General features: G+C 38.1%; 1 protein-coding gene across 1 annotated transcript; it reads left to right on the forward strand.

The window, feature by feature from the left end:
* The first annotated feature begins 2,251 nt into the window (after nucleotides 1-2,251).
* Nucleotides 2,252-23,018, forward strand: XG (Xg glycoprotein (Xg blood group)). Its single transcript, XM_085056426.1, has 9 exons — nucleotides 2,252-2,593; nucleotides 12,356-12,397; nucleotides 12,726-12,782; nucleotides 16,412-16,447; nucleotides 18,940-19,005; nucleotides 19,882-19,938; nucleotides 20,609-20,647; nucleotides 20,938-21,057; nucleotides 21,245-23,018. The coding sequence occupies exons 1-9, from the start codon at nucleotides 2,533-2,535 to the stop codon at nucleotides 21,259-21,261; spliced, it is 495 nt and encodes a 164-aa protein (XP_084912552.1). The 5' UTR covers nucleotides 2,252-2,532; the 3' UTR covers nucleotides 21,262-23,018.
* The last annotated feature ends 1,587 nt before the right edge of the window (nucleotides 23,019-24,605 follow it).

A 24,605-nucleotide genomic window follows, 5' to 3' on the forward strand; every position in this document is an offset into this window, starting at 1 on the left:
ATTCCCAAGTAGTTCTAGTGTGTAATTCAGTTCTTTCATCTCCAATAGACACATAGAGCAGTTACCCATGCCAAAGAAAGCCTCGTCTGACCTCTGCTCACAGGAAGATGGGACTGCCACTGTGACGAGTTGTGACAGAATTCTTTTTCCCTTTTAGCTTATCTCATATAAAAGAGATCTGATGGGCTAAATGTATGTGGTGTGGAGAACAGATAGACACACTTCCTCCTTTTCTACCCCCATTTGCCATTTCTAAAATATTGGGGTTTTCCTTTAAAGACAAGTAGAAAACCAGGCAATTCATCTGCCTTGTCATCTAATAGTAGGCAGAACTTTAATTTCCTTTAAATTGAAAAAGATGGTTTTTCAAGTGCTAAAACTGCAATTTTTGGTCAGGTGTTCTATTTCTTTTTAAAATACAATATTTTTTACTTGCTATCTTGGGCAAGCTGTTGCATGTTTTTGACAAAATTGAGATTAAGAAGTTCCTGCAATGCCCCTAGGAACAGGAATGGGATAAGTATTCAGGCCATCCTGACTCCTACACTAGATCTGCTCCTTCCAGTGCCACCCACATTCATATTGTTTTTATTTATATTTTGTATTTATTTCATTTTATTGCTAGACAGGGCAATAGCTGGCTTCAGGAGAACTAAACAAGATCTGCATCATCTTCAAACTTTGTCTGAGAATGTTCAATATCACAATGAAGTTGTACCAGCTGACAGGTGAGACAATGCATTTTGGGAAGACTTCCCTTACAGAAACAAATGTGTTGGAGTAAAGCTACTGAGCATATGTGAGCTGTTTGGACTTGCCTGATACTCATACCTAACCTTGCCAGTATTCCTGTTCCCTTCAGGCAAACTAGTCACTTGTATGAAGATCAGCCCATGCGGGCCTGCTTTTGATATTCTGGAAAAAACAAACAAAGAAACAGTGGATTTATGGGATTGCTCATTTCATTGTATAGTTCTTGTTTTAACTAGCAGTAAAAGTCACCTCTTCAGCCTAAATGTCTTTAACTCTTCTGAAACTGAGGAATTGGCCATGGCATGGAGAATGATGATACTCAAATTGAACTTTAGGCCTTCTAAAAGTAGGTATAAGCCAGACCTTTATATAACATTCTGCTCTTTCAAAGCTGGGCAGGAGACAGGGAGGGGGAGTTAACCTATTTGAACATCAATCTCCTTCAAGATCCAGTATCACCAAGTTCTATCAGTCCAGCTTATGTTGTTGCATCTGTTCTTTGTAGTTAGCATAAAAGCTTGAGTCCTATTGTATGTTTTGGGTAACACAACAGAAATGCAGCTGGGGGCAGCCTGTGCCTCACATCAGACTGAATCACCCAGCAACACCACGAACAGTCAGATTGGCCACTCATGGTAGCAGAGTCCTGAGCTATTTGCTGCCCTAGACAAAACAGCACTGACAAATCCCCCTGCAGCTTACCCCCCAGCACAAGTGATGATGCACAGTCACCTTGCTGTGCTGGGCACCAGGGTGGTGGCTGCAATCCAGTTCAAAGGACATGAGTGTTTGACACATATGTTTGCTAGAGAGATGCTATGACAAAACTGGATTTAAATCACATCAGTAATTTAAAAGTATGTCCATCTACAGATGGATGCATGATTTTTGTTCATTTTCTAAAGTTTTGTATCATTACACTCAGCATTATCTTACATCTCTCTCCATGTAGGATATGCATGGATATTCATATTTAAAAAAAAAACCCAAACTTGATCAATAGAAACAGTCATGATGGGCAATGTTTACCTGTAAAGATAAGCATCCACTGAAGAGCTAAGCATGCTTCAGTTCAGTAGTCCAACATTACATTTTAAGTTTAGAAAACTAGATTTGTTGTCATCCCTCTGTAGGCAATTCCAAGTTGCTGCAAGTTAATTCTTCTGTTGCTGCAAGTGGACTCTTGACCTCCATCCACTTCCTTATTACAGTGGTCTGAGTAAGGGGTTGAGGCTCACAGAATTGCCTTTATCAGCTGCTATAACTGAGCCAAGAAACAAGCAGAGAAGTGGTGCTTTGAGGACAGAGTATGTCTGATTCTTTCAAGCATGCTTCAGAGAAGGACGGTCTCCTCTTACAAGCTGCTTGAGCTCCCACAGCACCACACCCTGCTTTGAAGGTGAGGATGTCAAACAGGTTGGCTTCCCCCTCTGGGAAGGAGGTGGATCCAGCATGTTCTGGCTCCCTCCTCATTGGGTGCTGCCTCTGCTTCCCCAGCTCTCTATGCTTCCTGCCTGGGTGATATATAGGTTTTTTGGAGCACAGGTGGTACCTAACTTGCTGCTCACAGCTTGGCCCCAGTAGGGTTGCTTGTTTTGTATGTAAAAAGGTTTCTCTCTCTCTCTCTCTCGCAGAACTTGGGTGTGGTGGTGAGAGACGTTTTTGGACAGAGCTGCTGATTCCAAGTGTCTCCCTCAAACCTTGGCACTGCAGTTGCCACATCTACCATCATTGCTTGGAAAAAGTAACCAGTGCGCTCAAGGCACTGCGTAGAAGAGTATGGGGAAATTCAGAACTATTTTTCTTTTGTGCCTTGGCTTCCTTCTAGTCCATGTAAGAGGTAAGTGACCTTTATCTTGGCTTATTCCAAGGGCTAGATTATTAAAAATGAAAGAACAAACTAACAAACAACCTAAACCCCCAACCCCTAAAAAGGATCATTGTTTACTTGGAAATGCTTGCTAGAATTTTTACTTGTTGCTACTGTTTCATGAGAAGCATTCCAGAGTGTTTATATGTACTTCACCAGTCTCTAAAGAGATACATATCTCTTGGAGGATTGCTCCTAATAGAGCAAGTAGAAGTTTGTTTATTATAATTTATTTTCTCGCTAGTGTTGCATGCAAAAAATTGTTCACAAGCTTAGACTTGAGTGTAAACTTAAATGAAAGAAGTAAAATGAGAGCTTCCAGGGGATCTTACAGTTTCAAAAGAGATCCTTAGTCAAGTACTGACTTCATATTTTAAAGCTTTTCTTGGTTATTGGTTATTTGAAACCTAATAGTTTCATTGTAAAAACAAATTCTGATTCAGTTTAAAGACATTCATACTTTCAAATTGGTACATATGCTTTAATAATTCTAAACTAATAGTTTATTAACTTTAGTCAATGTATTCCACACGCAAACCTACCTTTTCATGCAGGATAAAATAAGAATTGAATACATTTTGTATATATTTTTGAATAGCAATAGGGAAAATGTAACTTTTTTATACTGAGTCATTTTACTATATTCAAATATAATTTCTTTCAACAAAACATTATTTTGAAATTTTCTTTATGTCAAACCGAATAGAATTAAACTTGTGTGCATCTGCCACAGGGTGTACTTTTAACCTTTTCTTTTTTGTATATTAGCAATACTGCAGAAACTTTTAGTGCACTGTTGGCTACAGGAAGAAATCAATCTTTAAAAACTAGTTCCAAAATAAAGCTGATGGTGATCCTCTAACTACCCCTGATTTAAATGAAGTCCCTAGGAAAACTTGCAGTAAAAATAAAAAGGGTCATAACTTAGTTTAATAGATTGATTTTAACAAATGAGGAATTATTTAGAGGTCTTCACATGGTGTAGAAAGAGCAGAGCAGTAGGACTGTGCTGGCCTGCATGTTGCGTTGTGAGCAGTGATGATTCATGTATCTCTTACCTCTGGCATGCAGACTTTCTTGTTCTGTAACTGTCTTGTGTTGAATAGTTCTGTTCAGACAATCTGAGCATGAGCAAGCCAATTTACATATATTCTACTATTTTAATTACAAGGGTAGTCAGCCTAATCATTCTTGATTTATACATGTGCTAATTTAGAGCCAGTTCAGGCTCTACTTTGGGGAAAAAGTCATTGCGGAAAGTTGCTGTGGGCTTTGGACACAGTCTTATGACTCTGGAAACTAATTAATCCACTTTGACAAGCAAAATTAAGTATTTTAAGTCTATGGCAACAGGCACTGAATTTTCTCATCAAAGAATTCACCACATTTCAGGGGATATTTACAAGAACCACTTCTTAGTCCCAATCAAGACATGATATTACAGAGGCTCAGCCATGCTGGTGAAAAGCTGGTCTAAGTTCTTACTATAGGAATGTCTGTGGCATGAGTCACCCTTTCACAGGTAGCTTAATTCTTTTCTAAGTTGTAACCATCTATGATAGCGTCTAGAAACTAGTGGTCCACCACAGCCAGACCAGATGACATCATTCCTCTTACCATCCAGCATTTCCTTTATGCCCAGCTATCCTGAGTTAGCAGGCTCTACCTTGATGGACACATCTCAACAGGAGCATAGCAGAACCAAGAACCGTATTGCACAAGGAAAGTGAAATCTGATACACTTCAGAAACATACATGCTCCCTGCAGTTTTCCATTTTTAGCTATGCTCTTTGGCTTTTGTAATTTCCAAACTGAGGTAGGTTACATGAAGACTCCTATATATTTGAGCTTCAGCAACTAATTTTCTGAGAGGCTTTTACCCTGATCCAAATGAAATAAACTTCACAGAAATGTCTTCCAGTGAACTTCGTAGTAACATCCCTCACCAGTTACTGCAGCTTGCTGATTTCTGATAATCCAGGTTTGGCTATGTCTACACTGCTTGTTTAAGGTATGATCAGAATCAACTTAGGTTGCTCCCTGGAGGCTGAGACCATGCATCTGTTTGAAACACTGGTCCTATTTGGGACACAAACCTGCACACCTGCAGTGGGGAAGCAGTCCAGCCTAAGGGCTCTCTACTATATGGACCTAGGAAGCACCTGAGACTCTCAGTCAGACTTGACTGCTGAGAATGCTCCTCAGGTTCCCAATATAGACATAATCTATATATCCATGGCCTTAATTGTCAACTGATAGATCACATGTTTAGCCAGTGACAAAGACAGTGCAAAGACTCATGATGTCTGAGATGGTTTATGTTTACTCCACCAGGTATTGGATGCTACACAGGTAAAGGGAATAGCATTTGTTGCTAGTCAGTAAACCATGGACCTCTGTTCAGCGAAGGCTTACAAAGTTTTTGACTCAAAATCAATTGTAGACTCGATTAATTAGCTGTGCACTTTATGGGGAGAAAATTGCAGACTTGTTTAGATTTGACACCCTGTGTTACTTAGTTCTGTGACTGTAGATTTCACTGGACTTAAGACACAACAGGGGAAAGAAAAAACAGAGTCCTGTTTTTCTTGCATCGTCCCATGTAGCTGCAGTCCTCACTGCTCTTCTGTGTGAGGTCTCTGTGGACATGCTGAAGCACTTATGGATTCAGCAGGCAGCAAACTCTCTTTTGCTGGCTGCCAAAACGATTTCACTCCCAAGACCTGAACTACTATTATCCTCAGGCATGCCAGTGCTATCAGCTAAGGGTGTGATTGCAGTTTGAAAAATCGACATACCTGAACTGGTTGAAACACTAACAATGGCAGAGCTGTTGCAACATCAGAGCTCGGGAAGAGAAAACAACTGGTGAAGTTACTCAGCTTCTCAGGTTCACTTTTCAAATATTGCTGCCATGCTGCAAGCCTGGCAGCAGTGTCTGACCTACCTGAGTAGGTATTTTTAACTTATTTGCACCAGCAATTGTCAATTCCTTTCCATCCCATTGAGGGTAATAAATAACAAATAAATAACAAATAAATGTCAGAGTTATTTCAAGATTTGAAATAAATAAAAATAGACCTTTCTGGGGAATTTTGCCTCATAGTAGGAGGAGAGAGATTCAGTTTGTTTTGATTAGAGTTTCCCTTCCTTTCCACAGGCTGACACCTATGAATGTTATGGGAAAATACTAAAAGACTTTAATCTGACCTGTAGTACAATGTCTTATGAAGGCAAACACACCATCCCAGCTGAAAGAAAGGGCTTGGATGGGTTATGAAAATATAACAGTCCCACTTCCACTGAATAAGCCTTGCCCATTATCAATAGATTTTTCATTCCTGAGGATTTTATGTAAAAGTTAAATCACAGCAAAATATTTTCAAGGAGCAGCAATGCTACTGGTTAAATGAATGCAAAGGCCAGAGTAGACACTAAGACTAGTAGACAAATTAAATTCCTTCCTTACATCCCTAGTCTTATTACACCAGTGGTGAAGAAACCAAAGGCTATCCATATTGAAAATCAAGAGGTATTTTTCATACATTTTACCAGTGTATTTGGTATGAAAGTGGGAAGAGGAACATTAAAAGACACTCTGTGAGCAAGAGAAACAGCAAAGCTTGACATCTTCCTGACAATCTATATTATATTCAGTTCCCTCTTTTTTCTCCAAACTACCCACTGCAGAAAGTGGGGATCAGCCTGCTGCTACTTGGGCAGTGAGTGGTCCCTCAGAGAGCCCAATGCAGCTGCTGCCTGTGCCACACTAAGGATTTCAGTAGGAACACTCATACAGGTCTTTGTCTGAGTACAGTTCTCATGTAATGTGACCATAATTAGACCTAAAACTCTCAGACCAAATGGCTGGAAAGTGCTGGAAGTTTCATGAATCAACAGTGACAGAGAGAAGCTTTGGCTTAAGAGCACACACCGCGGCCCAAGCTCTGCTGCCTCATGATACAAAGACGAAAATCTGAGTAAAGTACACAGATGTATGGTGTTCCTTCACGGGAGATACCAAATCTTTTGCTCTGCCTGCAATTGTACAGCACACACCAGCTGCTTCTGCACTCACTCTGAAGCAAAATGCAGAAAATGATATCTCTTTTAGTTTATGTATTCAGGGCATATCAGATCATAAAGAACATCAGTTGCCTTTGAAGAGCAAGGCAAATATCATAAAACTAGAAGATTTTTTTTGTGTTTGGTGAGACTATGCTGTGCAGAGCTAAAGCAATACTGCCACTCCTGCTTTATTAGTGCATCTTAGTTGCTGGTAATTATTTAAATGTATTCTTGTATGAATAAACAAGACAGTCCTTTTAATTTCCCTTGAATTTAAACTATAACCAGAAGCGGCCAAGCAAAAACTATGAAGCCAATAATCATGTCCACATGTTGTGGTCTATACACTGGACCTTGGATCTTAATTATAGATTTTAAAGCATTCTCATTTTCCACCCTAGCATCAAGGGGTTGTAATGGCAATCGTTGTTTATGAAACTAAAGGTCCTTGAAAAAAAAACAAGCTACACTAAGGAAATATGGATCATGAGGCTATTACATGAAAGAAATAGTATCTGCTCATTGAGATTTTGTCCACAGTGTCCACTCTGAGGCATAAACCTTTATGTTCTCACAGAAGTGAGTAATGTCCTTTAAACAACCATAATTGCTTCCTGAATAAAGTTGGACCAGTACGTGGCTATGGTCTATATCACATGAATGGGAAAATACATGCCATTTTCTCATTAAGGAGGAAATAGGTTTCATTATTGTATTACAATCAGAAATAAAGTCTGTGCAAAGAATAATTTACAATTTCAGCTAAAAAAAGCCATAAAATGAGTCCCATGCGTGATTTTGGTAACATATTGTTCCCTTTTAGAAATTTTTTCTTATTTCTGAGTCACTGACTTCTTTCTCAGTCTCTGCCAGCTTCATAATGTTTTAAGCTCATTGTGTTCACAAAACATTTCCTATTTAATTATAATGAAGGAATCATACTTGTTCATGTCTTTAAATACTGTAAAATCAACTTATTTTCCCTTTCTAGATAGTTCAAAGTTAGTTGCTTCTAATGTATTTGTAACACAAGTAATCTCATCCCAAAAGTACAGCTTCTAGCAATGCACCCAAAACCAATTACTTTAATCATATTAATGACAAAATTATTTATCTCACACATATGTGCATAAATGCATTTTAAATGTGTGTTCAGAAATGTGTATAAACACATACAAACACATTTTCTCATGGCTTTTAGGTTCCTTTTTAATACTAGACTGTGCATGTTAAAAGCCTGAGAAATTAATTTTATCTGTCACATAACCTGACCCTCACTTAGCAATATTCATTGCTGCCTTATTTAAATCTGCATCATCTTGAGGGCCACAAGCTGTGTTCATATGGATCTAGTGCAGGACTGAGCCTACTTACAAAGATTAAAAATTGCAGAGTGGTGTCATGGTAGCTTTTTGTCAGAAACCTTCTGACTGCTGTTGTCATGACCAACCAGTAACACTCACCTGCAGAATCCAGCCTCGTTCCTCGTAAATTCTACTCAAAAGCTGTGGGATCTCAGACCCGTGTGATGAAACACCTACATAGTTGAAGGGTGGTGGATCCATTCAACATTTTGATAAACAAATTAAACCATAGACAAAAGATGCTGCTGTCTTCATCTTAGTGACTGGATGTGTGAGTCATATTTTCAGAAAACTAATATTCAGAGTTTCTGCACACTGAATTCACATATGCCTGAGGACATGACCTTGCAAGGACTGTTTTGTGTGTTCAGCAGGAGCTTATAAGCATTTTCCCAAATTCTGTTATGAATCATTGAGGACCACCCAAAAAAACCTTTATCACAGTCATTTTATTTCATTGTCAAAACAAGGATACTCCCAGAAGAAAAGTTAGAAGTAATGCCAAGAAACAGCATACTAGCTGAAAAACAGTAATAGCAGAGATAACTCTGAGGTAATGCCACCTGTGCAGCTAAATGTCTTCATAACTTTATCCAGGTTAAAATAAACAAACAAACAAACAAACAAAAAAAAAAAAAAACCCAACAAAGTAAACAGCAACAAATGCAAAAACCCTAAAAAAATAAAAACCCCCAAAGGAACAAAGTTGTTTCTGCCCCACTAAAATTTCTGTCATTCTTGTTCTCATATTTCCAGCTCTTTCTTTTATGGACACTGATCCAAAAAAAAGGTCTTTTTTATATGTGGAAAATTAATTTCTTTCAGTCTCTTTGTTTCATGGAGAAGCTTCACTAATTTATTTCCCTTGTCATTTATCTTCAGAGTTCCCTGAAGTGACTGCAGCTCCTATTGAGCTAAATATTCTCTGAGACTAACGTGGTATTGTTTTTAGACCCACCATTGTGTGGAGGAAGTCTGGGCGGTCCAGCTATTTAACCATCTGTTATCCCCCAAAATTAGATTCTTAAAATGTCTAGGTACAGTCTCAGAAAGGGTACTGAGCATTTAAAATTCTGCTCCACAGAATCTTACTCCTTGTGGTCATTTGATGTTATTGTCAGAGGAATTTGGGATGGAAGTCCAAGCAGTCTTTTGGTTAATTGCAATATAGCTTCCCATGCTTCACAGATGTCCTCATACAAACTGCCCATCTCTCAAGGTTCATACCTACACAGTCAAAAACATTTCAGTGTGAATTCCTGTCTTACTCCCAAGCAGTCATTAGGTGTTTCTGTCTTTCTTTATTGCTTGGTTTATCATTAGAAATAATTAAATAACAATGAATCTGAATAATTTCTGCAGGAAATTTTCAGTCTTCCTTTTTTGCTTTTTATAATTTCTATAGTTTTCTTCTGTTTCTCCCTTGAAGTTGCAAAACATCTTTTGCCTTTTCCCTCATTTTCGATAAAGAAACAGACATATAAAGGAGAGTGAAACATTGATATTGTCCAGGAGAAGGGAACAAGTTAGTAACTGTTTCAGTCTGTTGTTTTGCTTTAGTTCTCATGAAATTGAAAGCATCTGCATCATCTTGATTTAATTTCATTATCTGATTAGATTCCGCCTTCTATTTTTATTTTTTCCTAATTTCAAAGAAATACTGTACCTGAAAATTTTCCACAGTCTTCCTTCACAAGACGATTTTGTCACATTCTTTCTACAGAATTAGGACCTCAGTAGTTGCTTTCCATGTTGTTAGTCCCTGCATGTCATGACCTGTAACAAATGAGCTGCTTTGGTCAACAACTCTTTGGTATTACAAAATTATTTCTGATGACTCTGATTATGGTTACAAAATTATTCCTGATGACTCACTGCAACAAGAAATGGTTTTAGCCATTGATGATGGTGGTATCCTGAGGCAATGGGGTCAGGTCAAACAGCCTCCTCCAGTACGCAGGATGCTGATCAAAAATGAGGATTTTACCAGAGGACAAAATCAAAGGACAGTCAAGATTAAGTTGCTTCTACTGCTGGCACTGAAGAAAAATATAATTTGACCATATAAGCCAAGGCACTGCCAGGATGTCAGCCTGTGGGTAGCATGTCTGCATCAAGATCAAAGGGTCCCATGGCTGGGCTGACAGCCCATGTGCAGCAGCTCAGGGCCAGTGAGGGCTGGTGGTGCACTCAGGGCTCTGACAGGAAATATCTTCTGATGAAGTAACTTGTCTATTTTACATATTTATGTATTTAACAGACTAAGTAAAAAAACCCAAAAACTGTCAGGGTCTTAGAATATGGCTTTAATGGTGGCTTTAAATTGAAAGAAAGTAGTTATAAATTGGATGTTAGAAAGACTTATTTTTTACTGTGAACAGGGTGAGGCACCAGAGCAGGTTGTCCAGAGAAGCTGTGGTTTCTCCATCCCCGGAAGTGTTCAAGGCTGAAGAGGTCCCTGAAGAATCTGGTCTAGTGGAAGGTGTCCCTGCCCATGGCAGTGGGAATGGGAAATCCATGGTCTTTAATGTCCTTTCCAACACAAACCATTCAGTGATTCTATGACTCCACAGATATTATCCACCTGAAGACCCAATCCAAAGGCTACTGTACTTGGCAAGGTTGTCTGAGGGGACAGGGCAGAGGAAGGAGAGGTGGCCAGATGAAGTAGCACTCCAGGAGCAGATAAAATATAAAAGAGATAACATGGCACCCTGCTAACACTACTGGGAAAGCCTTATGCTGTTGCCTGTTTTTACTTACCAAACATGGGTTCCTCATAATATTTTATTAGGACAGTTTTGCTTTAGAAGCCATTCCTACTTTGTATTCCAGCCTTGTTTTATCTCCTCCACCAGACCACAGCTATAATTAAGTTCACAGACTTATATTAAAATCCTCATGGGAATCAAAACATTTCTACTTTATGCTCCTGCACTGAATGTTATTTGAGGATCACACAGTGTTTCACCACTGATAATTAATCTTGCTGGGAGCTCTTTGACACAGGCAAGAGCTATTATTCAGGAACAGTGATTAATGAGAAGAATGCCATGAAAATGTACAGCACCTGCCAAGATGAAGGAGCTCAGCTGAACCCAGAGTGCTGTTGTGCTGACAAACCTCTGACAGCCTCTCTCTGTTCCTCAGTTTCTCCACTTGAACGATGCCTTTCTTGCTCTGAAGTGGTCAAGACTTACCAAGAAAAACATTTCAATAAGGAGCTGGGTATTAAGCCTTTTAGAAGGGATAATAAATATATGCAGATCAAGAGCAGCTTGAGGCTTACTCGATAGAATACAGTAATACTTTTCTGTTTGGGGAACCCACGGCATGTCATGAGTCTTTGTGGCTTTGTGTGGCTGAATTTGTATTTGGAGTGTAAACACAAGGACAATGCATCACCCGGGATGAAAACCAATGGATTCAAATTCTCCATGTTTCATGAAGGCTGCCTATTACAAGGAAAGCAGCAGATTGTAGAGTTGAAAGTAAAACTCTCCTAAATAACTGTGCTCAGTTCAGAGTCGTCTGCTTCAGTTTAAGCATTGAAAATATTTTCCAGTTTTATTTGCCTGCTAACTTCAAAAATCATGATGCGAATTACTCTGCTGTGACATTTAAAGATGTTGTCATCTAACACAGAACAGGAAGGCTTTTTTTTCCCTTTTCAGATTTTTTAAGGTACAGAGGAAACTATATTATGTAAAAACATCTTAATATTTTTGCTTATGGCCCATCTTACACTAAGAATTAAAAAAAACAAAGTTGATTTGTGTTGCAATTGATCACAAGACTGTCTTTGCCTGTAAAGCTGCTCGCTGAAGCTGAGCAGTAAGTATTAATAAAAAAATAGTAATTTTAGTAGTAGTAAAATAATAGTAAAATAATAATGAAGATATTAATATTTTTCACCTAATGATTTTGGTTCACAAGTACTATGCTGAATGCTACTTTCAGCTGTCTCCTGGCAATAGCCCCATGCCCTGTAACAGGCAACCTGTGTTCTTCAAAGGGCTGTTTGCACAGCAGACGAATATGATTACATGAGACAGCAGCTTCTCTTTAGCCTACCTGAACAAATAACTTGGAATTAAATGAGCCCATCTCTCACAGTCATTCAGAACTGAGCTGCACAGGGCTGACAGCTGACAGCTTGTTCTGTGCCTGCTGCTGTTTGGATGGGTCTTTCTTTTGCCTCTTACTTGTGTTCTGGCTCTGTACAGAGCCCTCAGGTCTGGAGGTCATGGAAACCTGCCTGCTCACTTAGTGTCTTTTCTTCTGTCTCATTCCTCCTAGGTCAAGGTGATTTTGATTTAGCTGATGCCCTTGATCACCCAGGTATGTAAATTTCCTATCTTTATTTTATTATGGAATTTATACCCAATAATAAATTCTAAGTCTTTTTACTTGAAGAATGGAATATGAAGTGGCTGCTACTTAAAAATATAGAGAACTGGAAAATGCTAGATTTCAATGTTTCTGTCACGTAATGAAAATTTTCTTTAAAACAAACAAACAAAAATGACTTTGAAAACATATCCTTTAATTTTTGGCTTCTGCTGTGATACATAAAGATTTATTGAAAGCAGCTCTCTACATTTGCAGATACCTTCTTATGTTAAGTTGAAGCTGTTATTGTTTATTGGCATGTCAATTTGTCCAACAGATGACATAATTACCAGGAAGCCTACAGTGATCAGAAGACCGACAAGACCTGTGTTCAGTGAGTAATAAATAATGGGTCATAAAATTGATTTTGTCTATGTAGGAAACTTTCACATGAGATTCTTAACCATATTTTCTCCTGTACTTTAGCTAGGATAATGTGTGAATAATATCTGTCTTCTTTATGTAAAATAAGTACTTTTTTAACAGTTACCAATTACATGTCTTTACTGCTGCCAGTAAGGTTTTAAAGCATGGCTGGCCAGTGATAGTTTTTTATTTCCTGAAGACCTTCTTCACACTTTTCCAGATAGTACTGAACTCCCTGGGGAGTATAACAATGGCAACTGTTGCTGAAAATGGCTAACTCTTCCTCTCCTTTTTTTCCCCCCTATTATCTTTACTTCTTGTATATTTATTTATGATGCCTGATAACAGACTTGGAAAAGAATCAGAGGGAAGTGTGGGGTATTCTTTCCTTGCACTATGTATTTGATTCACATTATCTAGTATTGATTGCTAAAGCTACTTGTGTCAGAAAGGAAAAAAAGGCTCTGAACAGTGGTGAGCTGTAGGCCTGAGAATGTCAAACAACAAATTCCAACGAACAGCTTTTAATGCTAAAAAACCCAAATTCCAAAAAAGGACAAAATCACATTTCTGATGGACCAATTTATGATGACATAGAGATTTTTTCACCTAAACTACACTGCAATAAATTTCTGTCTATCAAATAAAATGCTGGGTAACATTAGCCCACACAACAACTTTGGGTTTTTTCCTGGAAAAACTTTGCAATAAGATTTTAGCTGAATGAAAGTTGTTACATTTTCTACACAGTTCTCTGGCTCCCTCTTTGAACAAACAGGGGCAGTATTCATCAAAGTGGTAGCTATTATATACTTTAATGGTTGCATTCTTCCTTCTCACTTCATTTGGCAAACAAAATTTTGTCTAGCCTAGATTAGCAGCGTCTGTCTATTTTAAAATATTGCACTAAATGTGGATTTGTTCCCATCCTAACATAAACATTTCAAGTAAGTTTTTTGAATTGTGCCCTTAAATACTTTACTTTGGTAATTTTTAAAGGTTGCTTAGGGATACCAATATCTGCATTGAAGCTGCCTCAGTCAGGTGACAGTGATTTTCATTTTTAGGGACTCCTAAATCTGTTAGAGATATGACCATCAAATGAGTATCTGCCCTAACCAAATCCGCTTCACTAATCCTTGGGCAGGAAGAGATCTATGTATTGCAGACTATTTCAGAATCTCAGCACTACAGAGGACTGCAGAGAGTTTTAAAAAGCAATTAAAACTTTAAAAAAAAACCCAAACGCACAGTGTTGGAAATCAGTCATTGGATTTGGAAAGTGCAGAAAGATGGTACAAAAGTATGTTCTAGCATCTGCATAATGCTTCAACTTAACTTCAGGGTTTCCTCTATGTCTTATTTGGAAATGAGGCTGGCTGAGATTTTTATTCAGCTGAGGCCATTTACTGTACAGGCAGTGTCCTCTTGGCATCCCATACACCTCTGCCCCAGCTGAAGCTCTCCTGTAGGCACCTCCCTAGCATAGGAAAATTCATCAAAAAATTTGATTGAAGGTAATGCTTATTTACAAAATCTCAAAGGAAGTTGATTCTTACCCCACCTCATTGTTCCTGCATTCTATTTAATTCAGCCACATTCTCAAACCCACATGCTCATGAGCACCAAGATGTGTGTGCTCAGGTGGTCTGGTGAGCATCATGTGCACCATGAGACAAAGCACATCAGCTACTGAGCTCTTATCCTGCCTCTGTGCTTCTTCTTGATCAGAAATGACAAGTAGAATCCACAAATATTTTATATCCTTTAGGAGTAATCAGTATTACAGAGAAGACCATTGCCTCATAATATTTCTTACTCCAGCGTCTCCGAGCGCCTGGTCAGGTTGCTGCCCACTATCTCTTTTTTTGCTTGTTTGGAGTACACAGACTATGTGCACAGGTTTATTTTCTGGGTGGACAATCAGGAAAAGCAGTGATATGACGCAACCTTTGATATGAGAATGCCTTTCTGCTTTTCCTCTGCTGACAAGTCACCTGTGCTCTCATCTTATTGCAGCACAGGCCTGCTGGTTTTGACAGAAACAACATATTCCTCAGTTTTACTGCTGGGAACAGTGACTTTTATTGTCTATTCTTTTAACACTTTGCTGATTTTTCTAGTCCCTACAGACATTTCCATTTTTATTTCATTCATATCAACATTAGCATTTCTGCAACAAATCTTTTCATGAAACCTCCAGTGTGGAACTTGCATTTTACCTGAATTCTTCATCTCAAAAATAAATTGAATCCAGTTTTCAATTTATTGCTTTTTACAGTGTTAACATTTGACAGGTAAAGGTATTTTTGAAATGCAACTCTCTGTTGGGCAGACACAGGAAGGATCAACACCTGTCAAGAACAAACCAAGTAATGTATTATGAATTTGATAATCTTCCTGACAGGTTTCCTGGTGACATCAAAGCATTTCTGAGTTGTTACCCAAATGAGACTAGATATTGTGCAAAAGCAGCTTCTCAGTCCTCCTGGGTATAAAGAACAGAAGAAAACAGACTTCTGCATGGTGATTTCCTTGTGTTTTGGGAATTCTGACATATCTATAATGAAAAAAATAGTTGTTTAATTGAAAGTCTATCTAATTGTCTGTGGCAATAAGCACTGGTACCAAAATTTAAATAGGTTTTGCTGCCCTTTTTCTTCTGATTCACTGTATCATTCCACACTTATTAGCATCAAGAATGGAATTCTTGGAGTTACGACATCCATCCAATGTATTTCTTTCAGAACTCACCATCATTCCACACAAACCTTAAAGTATCACCTGCATGCTCATGTCCACACCTGCAAATTAGAAACAGAGTTCCTCTTTAAGCATCTGCAGCTCATGGAAAAACTGTTTATTGGATGAAATATTCCATCCCATGTACAGTGAGATGTGTAAAATGCTGGGCAAGAGTCACAGCCTTACTTACAGATGTACTGTGTAACATGCACATACAGACATTTAAGTCTATATGAAAATCTTTATAGCTCAGGCAAAGAAAAACAGACTGTCACCCATCCTCAGACAGGCACATATGATTGCTTGAAGCAAAGGGTCACCACGACCCTTACACAGATTAGTTGATTCAATCTCTTCCCAAGCAGGTTTATTGCTCCCTAGTGTTTGTTCTTGAAATGGGTATTCAGTTTTTGCAGTTCAATAAATTACACTTAAGCCAAGCATACATATACCAGTTTTAAGCAGAGACATAAAAGTTAATAATATTTAAAAAATGGGTGCAGCTATATATTTAACATAACTAATTTTATTTTTAAGTTGTGGATATATTAAAGAGATATTGATCTTGATTCAACTGTAAGATTTATTTTGACATCATTTAAAGAAGGAAAAAATCCTTCATGTTTTGAGGAGAAAATACTGTACTATTTGTCAATTAGTGTCTGGGGAAATACTAGATTCTATTAGAGTTTTCAAGAAAAGTGTGATAAGTTATTTGAATTTGTGGGACTGACCTGGAAAATGTGCTTGTCAAACATTCAGTTGCACACATACTAATGAAAATAACATATCATTTCCCTCAAGAATTGTGTGTAACTCACTTTTCTACATCTTCCTTCTATTCATTTTTAGACAATGATCTACATTTAGGAGATGCTCTTGGTGGGGGTGAGTACTCTCTTGTTTTCTTGAATATAAAGGTTTTTTTTTCTTTCATAGTCCTTTTCTGAACCACCTAATTTGTAGAAAGAAATTTCAATACTGCAGGAGGTGCTATGGTCATGTGAGTCATTACAACTCCTGTACATGCAGCCCATCTGCTTGAGGCCATCATGCAGAGTGGGGACAGCACCTTGCCGCCAGTTGCCTTTGAGAGCTTCCAGCTGCCCTACCTTGCATGAACTGAAGTTATCTGGGGCTTACTGTGCCATGACAGGCATAGCTGGGGAGAGAGACCACGGCCCCTTCAGTGGTGATGGCTCACAGTGGTGTTCTCTGTCAGAAGCTTTAGGAAGGGGATGGCTGTAGTTTCTTCAGCTATCAAAAAAGAGCTTAAGATTAGGAATCAAATGTAATACTAGATGGACAGGTTTGAGCTTCTTGCAGCTCTGCTGATGGCAAATTAGAAATTCAGGCAAGAAGGTTTCAGAGATGAATATTGGTGATACAGCTTAACCTTGAAGCAGTCAAGCTGTTAAACATGCTGTTAACTTCCAGGTATTCCCATAACACCCAGACCTCGACCTAGGAAGTATTCACAGTACTGTTCTGAGCTGTGCAGACATATGAAATCCTTGAGGTTGGGAATTTTCACACCACATGTAATTTAGTGTGTTTAGAGATATACCAAGGATGTGAGGTACTCTAGAAAGGTTCTTGTACACTGAAATTACCCAAAATGTAATTAGTATTGAATCAAAGCCTAAAATTTCACTTCGATCACAGCCACATAATAGAAAGATTGCTTCTCAGCCCATTGCACAGAACCTCTGAACCAGCTGCAGTGGTCTGGCTTACTTGTATTTCAGTCTTAGAGAATGACACCTTTTGTATTGTTTTTCCCCCATTTCCAAGTTGCCCTGTGTCACTTCATCCCTTTGTTTGAAGTGCCTTTAGTCCAGACTTTAAAAAGCTGAATCTAATTGTGTTTGTAATTCCCATGTTTTTATTGTAATTTATTCCTCCCTGTACTAATTGTTCCATTCCTTCATGTTTTTAATCAGTACTGTTAGGAGAGGAGAGGTTAAATATATTAAGTAAATTATTAATTAATAGCTTAAGTATCGTCACTAAACCAAATCTTTTCACTCTAAGGATGGCAAATTGTGTTTCCCTTGATTTTTATTTCTTCATTCCATTTTCAGCTCAGGTTCTTAATTGACATTCATACATGGTATGATGATGTTAAAGTTATGTATCTCATTATCAGTATTTCTGAAGACAATATTTTTTCACCAGCTATGCCATAAAAGGTATCTTCTTATGCTTAGAGGAGATTAAGTGCTGCATCACAATGGAAATGAAAATTGGGATTGGTGGTTTTCTGCTTTTGCACCACAGTGAGCCTTAGTCCATTACAAAAAGAACTGGAACAGCACAAGTCCTTCTTTTCTTGAATGTAATTGATTAGGCAAAGTCTGATGCAGCAAAGCTTTATGAGTCTACCTAAAATCCACTGACTGTAGGCTAAACTCACACGAAGTTAAGTATATACCTAAATTTGTTGGATCAGAACCTAGGAGTTACTCACAAACAGAACTATTGTATTTAGCAGCTAGGCAAGAAGAAAATGTAGCAAAAGGACACCTGGCATGTTTGGAAGGTGAAAGATTTAAGGAGGGGGAGGGAAATTGCTGTTTATTTCTGTGACCTTGTGCAGAGCTAAATTCACTGTCTGCCTATGAGAACAGTTAAATATGTGATTAAGAGAAGACCCACTCTACAAATGCAGAGCAGAAGTCCTGGACATTAAATTTGACAGGTTTTGACCTAAGTGAGCTCTTGACATGCCAGCATTGTATATGCAGTTTGGAAACTGCTTTTAGTCATCAGTTCTCCTGCTTTATCCAATACATCTCTTTCTAATACTTTGGCAGAAAATTAAGACTAGGTGCTAGCACAAAGTCCTAAACAACAGCAAAGCTGAAGTCTGAGTTCATTTTGCACAGTTCAAGAGCAGAAAATTCATCATGCATTAGATAAATTCAACATCTGTTAGATGAAACTAATCTGCAGATCTTATTAATACCTGCTGATGGCAATGAGATAACCTGTTGCCTCCTGCCCAGCCTAGAACACCAGCTTCTCTGTTGGCTCTGAATAACTGCACCACTGACACCCACAGTGACATGTTGTGCCTCCCAGCTGTCAGCTTTAAGCAGTGTTAGCACTTGCCAAAAAGACATGAAACATTTTTCTTCAAAGGTTTTGTGAATTCTTCTCTTCTTTTGAAAACATTCCCTGTTCACTTCCAAGTTAGTTTTTGTAGCGAGCTATTTATTGATATAGTGCTTAATTATTTTTAATTAGTGACAAGATCCTTTTATTAATTAATGGGAGGACAAATTAGAAATAGGTATAAAATATCAAATTATCCTACTCTTTATTTACAGTTCCCAGTTTTGCCTGTTCAACCATCTAACAATATTCATTATCAATAGGTGACATCTCAAGAAAACCTTTATACCCACCTCTTCCACCCCGCCCAGGAACTTATGGCAATTCTGGTAAGACTATTTGTTCTCAAGAAAATGTAAAGCTATGAGCTGTTCAGAGCAGACATTTTGAATGCTTTAATCTCTTATTTCTCTAGTAATAGCTTTTGCTACCCTTTCACTATATCTTCCATTTGTAGTCACTCTTTCTGAGCCAGTGTTGGGAAAGCTTGTTTCTGAGTTTTAGTGTTGGTACATAAAAGTTTTTCTGCCTGCTCAAAATAAGGGACACTGTGTCCTAAGTGGCACGAGACAAATGCTTAATCTTGTTTACATTTTCGTTTTGGGCATGCACACTGAACGATGTGGAGGTTCAAATCTGACATCTAGCCACAGGGCAGGGATAAGCCTGTGTTCAAATCCCAACTGAGATGTGCATCTGAGACGGCCCTGGGGCATACAGCAGGTGGGGCTGGGCAGATGCATGTAAGCCTGTATTACCTTTGAGCTTGATTCCAGATACTCAAATAAAGTAAAAGTGTCATATCTATTGTGGCTACCACCCAGTGCCTGTACTTACTTTGGGTAAGGCTGTATTGCATGAGCCATGGACAGGTTCTTTTGGAGTCTTTCCTGGAAAAGATGCACTGACTCTCTGCTTCAGGGATCACGGGGACTCAAGATACCCATATTATATAAGGATTTGTGTTACTGAGAACCCACATATCCCACAAGTGTCCAAACCAGACACTTTACAGGTAGACACCAAGAGTGTCAGTACTTCAGCTTTCAGGTGAGTTTTGGTAGGTGACCACTCAGTGACCACCATGTTGAAGCTGTCCCTCACCCCTCCCTAGAACACTAAAAAGGAGTGGATAAGAGGGCTGAAGGAAGATGAAGTATCTACCAATTTTAGATAATTTTTCAGCTGGAATCTTTATCTTGCAGGAGGTTTTGACGACTCAGATCTCAATGATGGGAAGCCTTTACCACCAGTTATGACAGGTAACCTTTGCCAATTTCCCTTGCAACGTCTTCCTAAAAGTTGTAAATTGGAGCTGGTTGGTTTTGTTTTAGTGGTAACCTGTTTGTCTCTGAAGGTATAGGACCAGACTCTGCTATTTTTATTTTTTTATATAGGTTAGTTATCTTTCACAAAAAGATGTGGTTTTGGGCCTGAAGCTAAAACTTGAAACGTATTCCAAAACATTTTGTAGCAGTATGCCAGAATGCTACAGGTTTTATCTGTTTGAATTTAGCGAGGAAAGTCCCAAAGCTAGGGGCTTCTGCTGAGAACTGAAAGTAGATGGACCAGGCCTATGATCTTGATGTAAATTACTGATAAATCATCTGATTGTCTGGCAGCAGACAAGGGCTGGAGTATCCTGGCCTCCCACTCCCTGTGAAATTAGCATGATGTAGACTGTTACGTGTGATCCTTCTGTTAGATGAACATCTAACATTCTTCCCCAAAATGAACGGTCAAGAGGACAAACAGTTATTCCTCTGGCCAGCACAGCTGTCAGGGAGAAGTGAAAAGGGAGCTCCTCTCTTGCAGTCCTGCTGGGCCACCCCTTTTGCCCTTTGTACACCACTACACTTTGCTGAGTAAAGACTTAGTTCTCAAAACAAGATGACAAACATTTCTCTGATTAAACTCCACCCTCTATTGCAGGAGAAGAGGAGCATCATTTCAATCATGGAGGAAACACAGGTATAGTAAATAATATACATTATTCTACAATTTATTTCTGATCTTCATGAAATATTAAAATGATGTTAGCCTTATAAAAGTAGCACATATACAAAATTAGGCTTTAAGAGACCATTTTCATATCAGCTGTAGTATAACTCAATTTCTACTCATCTGCTTAATTCTATTTGTTTCATCAAACTATTTTCATAATTGGTAAAAGCACACCTTAGTAGACCATATGCTTAAGAGAAGCCATTTCAGTGCCTCTGAAAAAAACAAAACAAACACCTCTCTTTCTTTTTCCACAGATTCAGGATTAATAGCTGGAGTTACATCTCCTGTAATTTCTGCTTTCGTAATACTGGTTGTTGGATCAATAGCGGCCTACTCTGCTTACAAGAACAAGAAACTTTGTTTCAAACCACGTGGTAAGGCCCAAACAGTTTTGCACCGATTTAGTGCTGAAGTAGAAGGCAATTGGACAAACAATTGTCTGTGCCACCATAGAGGTGCCTGATTCTGTGGAAACCAGCCTGGGTGGCCCAGATCAGCCTCAGAAAAGCTGGCAAAAGCACCCACTGTGGAAATACTGAATGTTCAATCTCCATTTTTCAGGTGGGGCTGCGGTGTAAACCACTGAAAGAAGAGTTGCTATATGATCACAGGCTCCTTTGGTTGGTGGCATTCTACGTTGCCATTCTGACAGAAGAAAATCTTCCTCTAATGAATGTTTTCGTGAGACATTGCAATCCTGCTTTCTCTAACCTGATGGCACTTTTACACCTTGAGCTTTATATCATCAAAGACATGTTTAAAACATCAGGAGATTATAGTGCTCTCTCTGACCAGCATTCATAAGGGCTGGATACAGATTTTGACTCAGAAGTTATCTTAACAAAGAAATAAAGTCTCATATAAGTGAAAAATGGAAATATTGGATTTGTGAGGGTTTGAGTCACCAAAACCATCTTTTTCTATGTTCAAAATTAGCCAAAAAACTTATTCCTTCTGATAGAATATGAATAAGGAGCTTGCCATTTCCTTTCATATTTGTTGGGGTTCTCTGGTATATTTCTGTAATGTGTACTATGTTTAAAGAAAACTTGTAGTTGTCTAAAGGAGAAAAAATTTAAATGCCTTTACTTTGTATGTATGTCTGAATTCTAGCAAAGTGAAAGGAACTATAGCTAGAAAATTCATTCTTAATTTTATAATATATTGGGAAGATTATGTATATTGACAAACCACTGTTTAAAACAAAATAAAATGAGAGGACACATGCTGATTTTATTTATTTATTTATTAAATTAATTCATTACTGAAATGGTGTTTAGCTCTTCTCAGGAACTAGACTTTCACATAAGGTTTGTTTCTCTTCCTGAAACCTTAGGCCCTACTCTAGGAACCTTCAAAGGCATTGATCTAGCAAGATGGGTTTTTATAAGAAAGAACATATTATTCACAACTTCTGAAAAGGGAAAATGGGTATAGAGCTTTCTGATTCATTTAGAATGAGCTTGTGATGCTTCATTCTCTAAGTCACAACAACTTTTAAACCTCATACTCTGTGGAGGTGTGGTTGACATAGCTTTTCTAGCAAGAGTTTTTCATGCCTTTCCCTCATTCCTTATCGACCTTGCAGTGCTAACAAATGTCCACATGTAGACAAACCTATCACAAAAACTAACACTTTTCCTGTCTCTCTGCCTTCATTTAACTAACTGAATCAAAATACCAGCAAAGGAATGAAATACAGATGAAAGCTGGCAAAACTAGCAGTTTACTGACAAAATTCTGCAATACAGCCATTTTAGTTAACTTTTTAAAGCACAAGGAAATTGGTGTGAGTTTAACTTCATTTTATATGCAAAGCATGGTTTTTGTTACTGAAATTCTACTTGGAGGTAAATGGGATTTTGTGTTAATTAAATGAGAGGAAGACAAACTGAAAAAGTACTCTTTTCATTAAATAAAATACTATTTATCTAAAATATTTTTAAATGGATATATATCAGCTGCTTAGATTACCACAATCTTTTTGTGATCCTGACAGAAATGATAATGTACATCAGTTTAAATATAGAAACATCTTGACAACCTACAAACAAATGAACATTTGTGGCTGTCACTTTCAACTTATGAATGAGAAAAGATTTTTAATATGGTTTTCAAGGACATTTGATATTTCTTGTAAAATATTAATTTTCCATGGTAATAGTTCCAATGGATTGATATATATTTTGCCAGGCAGACATAAAGATTTGATTAATGAAATGATAAATGTTTTGCTGTTATGACTTCAGTTGTTTCTTCAACCATGAAAATACATATTTTGCTTCTTTCTCTTCAAAATTTTCAATAAACACCTACTATGTTTTATCTAAGAGTATCTAAGTTTTGGTTGTTTTGTTTGTGACTTTCTGGGACGTGTGAGGACTGGTACTTTCTATATACAAATTCAACTATGTCCCACTAGGGAAAAGAAGGAAATGCTTCAAACTAAAGTAAAATTACAGGAAAAAGAACCAAAAAATTCTAAAACATCTTAACTATGCGCTTTGTTTTCCTTTTTTTGATTAAGTGCCTAGAGAAGGATCTATAGGCACCATTTTTGCTTTTGCTATACTAAGACAATTTATTTACAATTGTTCATAGTATTTTCAAAATAATTTATTACTTGTGTTGATATTATTAGCCCAAAAGCAGATTTTTTAATGGAGAATTTGAAAACCCATGAATCTGAATGGATAAACCCTGACTACCCAAGTGTTTGACCCTCTGAAGTTCTTTTATCTAATTATTTCAGCATACATCCAATATACCACTGTGGAGGCACACTTATTGATGTTAATTGCCCTTTCAAGTAGAATGATGATGATTATAATGATAACAAATTTACCATTATTGTAATAACTATTTCTATTACTATTTAATGTAATTGAGGGGTTATGTAGGGAAGCTCTAATGTATTTAAATCTGGAGGCAAAGGAAGGGATAGAAGCTTGCCATTAGAACATCAGAATTCTAGCTTGTGTTACTGGCTCTGATATTTAAAATCTATACCATAAAAATATTTGCTGGCACACAAGTAAAAAAAAAAATCTGAATGTAGACATAATTTTTATTACCAAGAAAAGCCTTTTTTTAGTCATGAAGTCCCCCAACTGAAATAGATCTGCCAGTAAAATTATCTACAACAGCAATCTTGCTACTGGTAAGCATGTTGTCCAGTTGACTTGTCCATATGAGCCACTGTTGAACACTGATCCCTGAGAGTTATGGGATAAGTAAAACTTAATTTCCTATGTGTTTATGTCCTTCCTTCCTTTAAACACCTCAACACTACTGCAGAACAATGACATCCTCTTCTCCAACGGACCTTTAGGAGTCTCCCAGTGTATGAGACAACAAATGCTGCAGCTTGGAATTTCAACATAGATGTCTCGCAAATTGTTAGGAATAAAGTTTTAAATAGTTGAGTTGTAACATTGGGCATTTTCTTCAGCGGCACACTGCCTGAAATTGTTGGCCTCTGCTATGTAGTTACTGATGTTCACATTTTGATGCGAAAATGCCTCTGCTGAACCACATCAGCCTAAAATTACCTTTTAGAGACATCGTACGACTGAATCACATCACAGTTACACGGCTTCCAAGTTAGTGGCAAAAACATGCTGTGCGAATAAAGGCTGTGAATTTATTTCTGCATTTGTGAAAATATTTACAGCTCTCTGAATAGCATAAGCTCCCTGGAAACATGTGCTTGCTTATGTGGGTGACAAGTTATCAGACCGTGTATCTGTGGGGTACACGATGGCCCCAGGGAGTTAGGGGTAGACTCCATTCACGGTGAATCCCGTGTACCTGGATGCTCACACACCACTCTGGAGTCACCGTGCTCATGCTCTGAGACCTTTTTCCACGCTCTGCCACCTTCACCGTCCCTGAGCTGGTGTTTCCCTCTGGGCCCGGCGCG

This window comes from Lichenostomus cassidix, chromosome 1 (genome assembly GCF_008360975.1).
Source record: "Lichenostomus cassidix isolate B80296 chromosome 1, HeHo_3.0, whole genome shotgun sequence".
NCBI lineage: Eukaryota > Metazoa > Chordata > Aves > Passeriformes > Meliphagidae > Lichenostomus > Lichenostomus cassidix.

Bases quoted from the DNA above. Each gene is read 5' to 3' on its own strand.
- XG (XM_085056426.1), top strand. From the start codon at position 2,533: ATGGGGAAATTCAGAACTATTTTTCTTTTGTGCCTTGGCTTCCTTCTA. The intron at 12,398-12,725 runs GTATGTAAATTT...TTTGTCCAACAG, and splicing joins TGATGCCCTTGATCACCCAG to ATGACATAATTACCAGGAAG. The intron at 19,006-19,881 runs GTAAGACTATTT...TTTATCTTGCAG, and splicing joins AGGAACTTATGGCAATTCTG to GAGGTTTTGACGACTCAGAT.